The 10,342-nt window shown below is 43.8% G+C and overlaps 1 protein-coding gene across 1 annotated transcript in view; it reads left to right on the top strand.

The window, feature by feature from the left end:
* The first annotated feature begins 433 nt into the window (after positions 1 to 433).
* Positions 434 to 10,342, top strand: part of LOC127573484 (GRB2-related adapter protein-like) — a 62,761-nt gene continuing 52,852 nt past the window's right edge. Inside the window, exon 1 of the mRNA XM_052021757.1 lies at positions 434 to 793. Within this exon, the coding sequence (XP_051877717.1) occupies positions 716 to 793 (78 nt within the window). The 5' untranslated portion in view covers positions 434 to 715. The remainder of the gene's footprint in view (positions 794 to 10,342) is intronic.

The following is a 10,342-nucleotide window of genomic DNA, read 5'->3' as shown; positions in this document are numbered from 1 at the left end:
CACATGTGCATGTATTTGCATAGATACATGAAGATGATACCTGCACATGCACATAGATAACATATAAATGTGTGTGTTTTTTATAATAGATGTATAAAACCAGGTTGAATTGTGAAATTGACTGTGTGAATAACCCAGCAGCTCACTATCAGCTTCACACAGGAAGGATGGTGTCCAAGTAAATATTAAAAAGCACCCATGTACGTGGATTGTATACAAATGGTCTCACCTTTGAGAGGTGAGGTGGAAATTGGCGAGGTACAAGCAGATCAAACCTTGAGCATTGATAAAGAACTGCACACCAGTGTAGCCTGTAATGAGAAGAGAAACAAAAAAAATCAGAAGTCCACTGTTAAGTATGCAATAATGAGCCTCAAGCTTCCTGTCTGGACACTGCATTTGAACGTGGAAAAGAGAGAGAGAGAGAAAAAAATCCCCCTTCTCTTTGAGATGCAGCTGACGGAAATGCTATTCACACTCGAGTGATATTCAGACACTGTGAGAAGCTACAGGCAGCACGGTGTCTCTCCTCCTCCATACAAGAACACAACCTCATTAAAACTTAAAAGGCTCTGCCTCGGAAGACAAGCACGAGTGAAAGACAGAAATTTGCACCAAGGGGGGATCTGCAGCTTGTTGCTGTTACCTGGATTAACCTCTTCACCTCCCAGGGCAGGGCAGGAGGACGTAAGTGATCTTCCCGTCACCCGCCACCATGGAAGCAGTCGCCTTGTACAATTTTGTGGCGTCGGCCACGGATGAGCTGAGTTTCAACAAGGCAGACACGCTGAAGGTGAGTCTTAAACAGCACCCATCTCGCGCACAGTTCGGCAATCAAAATTGGTGCTATATTCGTCCATTTACCCTCCTTTTAACTTTTTGTCTGACATGCTTTCCAAAGGAACAGAAAGAGGCCATTCAACCTTACCAGTCTGGTTCACCATTTAACAAAACCACGCTCACTCTGTTTATGAACTCCACTTGTCAGAAGTGTTGTACATCAGTAAATCTTTTGCCTACCAAAATCTCGATCTCGGTCTTGAAGGTTTCAGTTACCCCTCCCCTGAACCCATCCCAAAGATACTTGGGGGGAACGACCTCTGCTTTTTATAAAGGAATGCTTCCAAACATCCCACCAGCCACCACCCCCCAGTGCTCCCCCCAAGCACCCTCCCCAACCACCTCATGAAGCCTGGCTCTTAACTTCAAGGCCTCTGGATTCCTGCATCATCTCCATTGCAGGATTTCCACTGGTGTATTTCAGAGCCGTAACGCACTCCAGTTTAATTTTTGCTTGTCGCAAGTTGATCTGTGGACACATGAATTAAGCCTCACGTATATGAGATTCTACACCACAACTGTGCTGAAGACTTCCTGAATGTATACACGTTACACAGGGTTTTAAAGGAAAACAGCAAATATCTGATATCCTGATCAAATTGTTCGGATCTATGGACAGCTTAAATTAAACTGTTATTGCAAGAACTTTTTGGCTGGACATCCATCAAGTTACTTATCGCAGTTATTAAGTTTATGGCAACTTTATATCTCGAAATTTTACTGCAGGAAGGGATATTGAAACTGTATGTTGTAATAAAGTAAAAGCCATTTGTAAACATTAAATAAAAGCAGTTAATTTGATTTTGAAGCTTATTAGGCTTGTATATACTAGCTTTAGCAAGTTAAAACTTAACCTGCATAAAATAAAATAAGTCATTGTTGGGAGTTGTTAATTGAACCTATCATTGCTATAAATTCTGAGATTACCACTAAGAAAACACATCTAATCTAACAAAGTAATCACAAACTTTAACAGAAGGTTTGCATTGAAACTTCCAAAGTAATAGATATGTGAAGCATTGAACTCATTGGTAATCTCATGAAAATATTTAATAGGGATTATTTGTAATATACCCAATCACTGACTTTTATTTCTGTTAGCTCTTTCACAGTCAGTCTACCAACCCTCCCCCATTGAACCCATACTCTTCCATTTTTTAAAAATCTGAAATTAGATTCAGAATCAGATCTATTATCATTGACTTGGATGAAGTGAAATCTGTTGTTTTATGACAGCAATCCAGTGCAAAAACAGAAATTTACTATAAATTACAAAAATAAATCAAGGAATATAGTTGTCACCTGAAAATAAAATACTTATGAGCAAGCAACTCTGACACCTCCTAAAAACTCTCACAGTTAATATGGCAAGAGAAAAGAACCCTGTTCCAATCTTAACACAATCTGGGTACAAGGAGAGGTACAGGTGAGGGTAATATGGAGGCTGTGATGCAGCTGGGTCGTGCAAAACAGAAGGAATAACGAGGTAGTGTTCACGGATTCATGGACCATTCAGAAATCTGATGGCAGAGGGGAAGAAGCTGTTTCTGAATTGTTGAATGTGGGTCTTCAGGCTCCTGTACCTCCTCCCTGATGGTAGTAACGAGAAGAGGGCATGTCCCGGGTGGTGAGAGTCCTTAGTGATGGATGCCGCCTTCTTGAGGGACCACCTTGATGGCGGGGAGGGTTGTGCCTGTGATAGAGCTCGCTGAGTCTACAACCCTCTGCAGCCTCTTTCGATCCTGTGCATTGGAGCCACCATACCAGACGGTGATGCAACCGGTCAGAAATATTAATCTTATACTGTTTTAAAGCAAAGAAAAAACAGTTGGAGCTGATCTTCAGGCCACAGATCATGATCTCCAGGACCCAACTGCATCACAGCCTCCATATTAGCTTCACCTTTACCTTTCCCTGTGCCCATACTGCGTTAAGATCGGAACAGGGTTCTTTTCTTTTGCCATATTAACCGTGAGAGTTTTTGGTAGGTGTCAGAGTTGCTTCCTCATAAATATTTACTTTCAGGTGGCAACTACATTTCAGACATTGAAAATTCACATAGTTAAATGCTATATGGAGAGAAATATCCAACAGCAAAAGAAAACATGCAATTGCTGGGGGATAGTTTACTGGGCACCATTCATTCTCCTGTATCATCCATGTGGTCATCATTACATCACTTCTGGTGATCAACATTCCACAATCAGCAGTAATTATCCGGTAGCAATTGACGCTGGATGATCCAGACATACCCAAAGGTTCAGGATCTGTCCTGACCAGGAGAAAGTTGTCAATTTTTTCTTTCTTTGTTGAGCTTCTGAAAGAAAATTACTTGTGGAGTGTAGTCACTGGAATGAAGGAAACATGGCAGTCAATTTGTATACAATAAAGTCCAATAAATAGCAATGCATTAAATGACCAAGATAATCTGTTTCAGGGGTAATTTTGGTCCAGGTAATCTTTGTATTGCATGTGTTGAGTGTAAGGTCCATTCAAAGCAGAATTAACATAGAACATAGAACAGGACAGCATAGGAACAGGCCCTTCGGCCCAAGAATGTTGTGCCAAACTAACTAACCTAATGACACCTAATTACACTAATCCCTTCTGCCTGCACATGGTTCATATCCCTCCATTCCTGCATATTCATGTGTCTGTCTAAAAGCCTCTTAAATGCCACTATCGTATCTGCCTCCACCGCCACCCCTGGCAGCACATTCCAGGCACCCACCACTCTCTGTGGGAAAAACTTGTCCCACACATCTCCTTTGAACTTACCTCCTCTCACCTTAAATGCATGCCCTCTAGTATTAGACACTTCAACCCTGGAAAAAGATACCAGCTATCTACTCTATCTATCTATGCTTCTCATAATTCTATGTTCTATCAGGTCTCTCCTCAGCCTCAGCCATTCCAGAGAAAACAACTCCAGTTTGTCCAATCCCTTCTTATAGCACATGTCCTCTAATCCAGGCAGCATCCTGGTAAACCGCTTCTGCACCCTCTCCAAAGCCTCTACGTCCTTCCTATAATGTGCCAACCAGATTTGAATGCAATATTCCAAAGGCAGCCTAACCAGAGTTTTATAAAAGTGCAAAGTAACTTCCTGACTCTTGAACAGTTAAGTGAACAAATCAATGATGTCTTTGAAATCAGTTCCAAAAATGTTCTAAAGGAAGCCTTGTGGTGTTGCATCTCAGTGACTGAACTTGGAATGACCTTGTTCATAGGTTGAACATTCCCATTTGTCCAGCAGGAACTGGAAGTGAGGTGTAGAGAGAAAAATGTTGAGGAAATAACACAGTTTGTTTGACACCAGACTGCACTGAGATTGACTCTGCTGTGGACCAATTAGTTAGGATCACCGCTTGCATCTCATCATTTGGCGGAGGTAACGTGGCAACCAAATTTAAGAAGGATGGACAACAGTCTGTCTCGATTGGCAGAGTCAAAGGCCTTTGAGAGGTCAATAAAGGTCATGTACTGTGGCTAATGCTGCCCTCTGCATGTCTCTTGGAGTTGGAGGTGAGACAAAAGTCATATCTCTCGTGCCTCTAGATGAATGTAATGCATACTACAACTTGGAGAGCAACAGGGAAAAGGAGGTTGAGGGGATCCATGGTGATGACATTCCCTCTGTAGTCACTGCAAGTGAATTGCCTTCTATGTTGAAGATGGTAGTGATTACACCGCCTCTTCCTAGTTGTAGGAGATAAGGTTTCAATTTGTAACTGAAGTTCCTCCCTTGCACCTTCAGCAGGGATATGCCCTGCTCCCAAAACCTTCTGCCTTACATATGGCCCTTTCGACTAGTTTGTTGGTCAGTCCTGGCGGCAAGGATGAACTAGATGCATTGCTGTGGGACAAAGTCAAGAGTGCTTGTGTGGAGGGCAGAGTCATGGTTCAGGACTCAGAAACAGAAGATGCTGGAAATACCCAGAGGTCAGGCTGCATCTGTGAGAAGAGAAACAGTCAATGTTTCAGGTCAAAGATCCAGAACAAAGCATCTTCCACCCGAAAAATTAACTCTCTTTTTCCACAGGTGCTCCCTGACATGCTGAGTATTGCCAGCATTTTCTGTTTTTGTTTTAGATTTCCGATGTCAGCAGTTTGTTTGATTTTGATTGTCATGGTTAAGGCGTCCTTCGAGGTTTTCCCTCCACCTGAAGCTGCCTGCCTTTCTGTCCTCGACAAGTTCACCTCTGATCTGATCTTTCAATGGATGGGTCTTTGTACGTTTTTAAGGAAGCCTCTAGCCTTAACAACACTGAGGGATCCCTGCACATCATGTTATCAGCGACTTGCTTGTTCAACTGTGCTCCTTTTACCTGTTACCTCAACGTTAGGTCCTCTAACAGCCTGCCACCTCTTTACAACACTCCAACGGTTTAAAGATCCACAATGAGCTCCAGGAAAACATGGACTCTTTCCCATGTCTCAGGAGCTGCACCTCACTTAAGGCAGACATGGACGAGGAAATTCACCCTCGCCTTCAGTGCACCAGCACAGCCTTTGGCCATCTTAGAGTGTTTGAAGATCAGGACTGCAAACCAGGCACTAAGTTCATGGTCTACCAGGCAGCAGTGATCCCTGTGCTCCTGTATACCTCTGAGTCATGGACAGGCACCTCAAACCGCTGGAAAGATAATAAGAATGCAGTTTCCACAAAATCTTCCAAATCCTTTCCAAGGACAAGTGAACCAAGATCAACGTGCTCTCCAGGTCAACATCCCTGGCCCTAATTATCCATAGTTTGCTCCTATGGGTAGGACATATAGTTCCCACTTCTGACCCCAGACCCTCTGTTCCAAGCACTATCGCAGCATGAGATTACCAGGCGGAAAAAGAGGAGGATTCAAGGATATGCTCAGACGGTGACCTCTTGACCCATGACCTCCCAAAATGGAGGAGCCATCACTCAGGATGGCATGGAAAACTTTGGGAGTGCACAGAAGCTCAGTTTGGTGGTGGGAGGATCACACCACCTCCTAAATTACCCACCATCTGCCCTGTCAAACATCGCCTACCCATCGATAGTCGATTCTGTAAATTCAACATGGCTTCATCGGTCACCTAAGGACCTGAGGAACCAGGAGCAAGTTATCCTTGGTCCCTAGGGATTGCCGCAAAATATGTGCCCAAGAAAAGAATTGATTGCTTTAGCTACTGAAGATGTAAAATGCAGATGGATGGTTAGAAAAACTGAAAAGTTTGATATCAAAACATGCCGTTATCAAACACCTAGACTCTAATTCACCTTGGCGACACTTCTCAACATCAAGACGCCAAAGATATGTGACAATCAGTGGGTCCTAAGTTGGAACTGTGCAGAAATCCCTTGTCTACCTGTCCTAGGGTCCCATCACTTCATCTTGGGATGTGGATCAGGATTCAGATCTCAGCTTCTCAATACTGCATCGTTTCCACTAGCTTGCAGTCAATAATTCCAACGGATATCTTTACACAGCAACAGGACATTATGCCTTGGAATATCCTATACCAATAATGACACAGAAGGAGGCCATTGGGCCTATCAGGTCCATGTTGGATCCCAGGAGAGCAATCCCATCCATCCTAATCCCCTTCTCCTTATACCCCTGTACTCCTGCAATTTACTTTCCCTCATACATGCCCATCAATTCACCTTTGATTCTTTTACTCAACTACCTCTATTAAGGGGCAATTTAGAGTGGCCAACTGGGATGTGGAGGAAACTAGAGTGCCCAGAGGAAGCTCATACAGTCATGGAGAGAACTTGCCAACTCCATACAGAAAGCACTTGAGCTCAGGATCGAATCTGGTTCCCTGGAGCTATGAGGCAACAGATTTATCTGCTGTGCCACAGTGCCACCACCTGGTACCACCAGCCAACCTGTGTCATCAGTTGAAGGACAAAGTGTGGAACTGGCTGATGGTTGGGCGATGAGCAATTTAAAGGAAACTATGAGGTAAAATAGGGGAAAGAGAAAGCCTTCTGATTTTGCTGAGGGAATTTACTGATATTTCAATTACAATGATCCTTCCTCATTTAGAGAAAGGGATACCAGGCATAGAGTAATCTTTCTATCAAAGAAATTATTATGTTTTAATAAAACCTAGAAAGCATTGTGCATTTATACAATGGTTTTAGTGTAAGAAAATGTTACCTATGGAGCATTAGCAAACAAAATTTAAGTCCGAGCCATAACAGGGAACATTATGGAATCTCTACAGAGCATCTCTATAGAACTCTGGTTAGGCCGCATTTAGAGTATTGCGTGCATTTCTGGTCACCTCACTATTGGAAGGACGTTGAGGCTTTAGAGAAGGTGCAGAGGAGGTTTACTAGGATGCTGCCTGGATTAGAGGGCATGTGCTATCAGGACAAACTTGGGCTCTTTTCTCTGGAGCGGTGGAGGCTGAGGGGTGATCTGTTGGAAGTGTATAAAATTATGAGGGGCATAGATAGGGTGAACAAACAATATCTTTTTCCCATTATTGAGCGATCCAATACCAGAGAGCATGCATTTAAGGTGAGAGGGGGTCGGTTCAGAACAGACCTGAGAGAGTGGTGGATGCCTGGAATGCATTGCCTGATAGGGTGGTGGAGGCAAATTGATTGGGGGGCATTTAAAAGGGGCTTGGATGGGCATATGAATGAGAGGAAAATGGAGGGATATGGGCATTCTGTAGGTAAGAGGGATGATCTATGTCGGCACAACGTTGTGGGCCGAAGGGCCTGTTCTGTGTGGTACTGTTCTATGTCCTATGTTCTATTGGAGCGGATTTGTTGTGTTGTGGATAGCGAAGAAGATTGTCAAAGTAAACAGCAGGGTATCGACTGGTTGGAAATTTGGGTGGAGAAATGGCAGATAGAGTTTCATCCAGACAAGTGTGAGGTGACGCATTTTGAGAGGTCAAATACGAGAGGGGAGTATACAGTAAATGACAGGACCCTTAGAAACATTGACGTACAGAAGGATCTTGGGGTGCAAGTCTATAGCTCCCTGAAAGTGGCAACACAAGTGAACAGGGTGGTAAGGAAGGCGTAATACATGCTTGCCTTCAACTGTTGAACATTGAATATAAAAGTTGTCAAGTAATGTTGCAGCAGTATAAAATTTTGGTGAGGCCACATTTGTAGTATTGTGTGCAGTTCTGGTCACCACACTGTAGTGGAGGCTTTGAGTTGGTGCACAAGAGATTCACTGGTATGTTGCCTGGATTGGAGAAGTTGGACAAACTTGGGTTGTTTTCTCTGGAGCATCAGAGACTGAGGGGAGACCTGGTAGAAGTGTAGATAGTTAGGGTCTTATTTCCCAGGGTGGAAATGGCTAATTCTAGAGGGCATAGATTTAAGGTGAGAGAGGGAAAGTTTAAAAGAGATTTGCAAGGCAAGATTTTTACACAGCGAGTGGTGGGTGCCTGGAACCTACTAACAGAGGAAGTGGTGAACGGGGATATGATGGTAGCATTTAAGAGGCATTTCAACAGACACATGAACAGACAGAGAATAGAGGAATATAGACCTCGTGCAGACCAATGGGATTAGTTTAGATTGGGATCATGGTCGGTACAGACATGGTGGGCTGAAGGGCCTGTTCCCGTGCTGTACTCTTCTATGTTCTATTTATGTTTTGTGACAAAGAGTAAAAAGAAAACTCTATGATGTAGCTTTAAACTGCTTCTTTCATAACTTACTTCTTCTGTCTGAATGATTGGCAAGATCAGACTGTCAGCTTTAATGGGAAGTGAAAATGCATGATTGCATGTCTGGGACTGATGAGGCCTTGTTTAGTGATGGCAACCTATTTTAAGGAGATATTTCCTCTCCTTTGTTTAGCTGCAGGGTGAGGGCGAAGGATGGGGAGAGTGTGTGAGACGATAACATTCATTCGAAACCGATGGGCAAGAAAGGCTGGGAGGGCAGTGTATGGGGTAGGGGTGTGGGTGGGATGCCAGGGGAGTGTTGATGCTGGGTCTCCATTCAGTCACACTGGCAACATGCAAATCTGCTTCTCCATGAGCGGACCCCAGAGTGAGCCATTGCGCCCCATCTGTATCTCCAGGAACTGTCAGGCTTTTTCTGGGCCTGTTACCGAGGACTCGTGGCCACATGGACCCTGCGAACCGCGCATCAGCACTTAGAAACCAACCACCAGACTCATTCCTTCCACTGAGGGAGTTTCAAGGCACCGTGTGGTTTTAAGGCTACATAAACCACCCACCAGACACTTCCTGAAAGGAACACTAAGCCGAGGTTCAGCTTCCTGTACTCAGATGGAACTGAATGTACCTATACCTCACAGTACCTGGGAGCTTACAAATATAAGAGTATAAGAAATAGAACCAGGAGTATGTCACTTGGTCCCTCTTACTTTTACTAGTGATGGCTAATTTTTTACCCCAGTGCCACTTCCCGACAGTAAGCCCTTATCCGTTGTATTCTTTGTGGGCCCCTGTAAACGCTGCCCAGCACATCACGCAAAGCAGCCTCCCCTCCATTGACTCCATCTGCATTTCCCGCTGCCTTGGAAAAGTAGCCAACATAATCAAGGACCCCTCCTACCCCGGACATTCTTTCTTCTCCCCACTCATGTCGGGCAGAAGATACAAAAGTTTGAGAGCACGTACCACCAGGCTCAAGGACAGCTTCTATTCCGCCGTTATTGGACTCTTGAGCAGACCTCTCATATACTAAAAGATGATCCCTTGATCTCCCAATCTACCTCGTCATTGCCCTTGCACTTTATTTGTCTACCTGCACTGGACTTCCACTGGAACTGTTTCGTCTTTTGTACTATTTATTTATTTTTGTAACTTACGGTAATTTTTATGTCTTGTACTGTACTGCTGCTGCAAAACAACAAATTTCACGAAATATGTCAGTGATAATAAACCTGATTCTGATTCTGATTCTGATTCTGATTCTGTAACACTATATTCTGCATTCTGTTTTCTTTTTGCACTACCTCAGTATACTTACGAATGGAGTGATTTGTCTGGATGGCACCCAAAGAAAACTTTTCACCGTATCTCAGTACATGTGACAATAATAAACCAATTCCATTTCCAAAAATCCACCAACCTCTGTCTTGAATGTACTCAGCAACTGACCGTCCACAGCTCTCTGGGACAATGAGTTCCAAGGTTCCCCACCCTCTGGCTGAAGACATTTCTTCTCATCTCTGACCTGAATGGCTGGCCCCTTTCTTTTTTAGACTGTGACCCCTAGTTCTGGAAACCACAGCTGGAGGAAGCATGTACCCTGTCAAGCCCTTGGAGAATTTTGCAGATTTTGACCCCTTGAGTCTGCTCCATCTTTCAGCATGGTTGACCTTTACCTCAGATCAGAACAGTGGCTTTATCTTATTGCAACAGTGTACTGAAAATTCCCTAAGGATCGTGGAAGGCATCAATAGTGATGGTATTGGTATTGGTATTGGTATATTATTGTCACTTGTACCGAGGTGCAGTGAAAAACTTGTCTTGCATACCGATCGTACAGGTCAATTCATTACAC

The sequence above is a fragment of the Pristis pectinata genome, chromosome 8, assembly GCF_009764475.1.
Source record: "Pristis pectinata isolate sPriPec2 chromosome 8, sPriPec2.1.pri, whole genome shotgun sequence".
Classification (NCBI taxonomy): domain Eukaryota; kingdom Metazoa; phylum Chordata; class Chondrichthyes; order Rhinopristiformes; family Pristidae; genus Pristis; species Pristis pectinata.
This window is presented reverse-complemented; position numbering and strand designations above follow the sequence as displayed.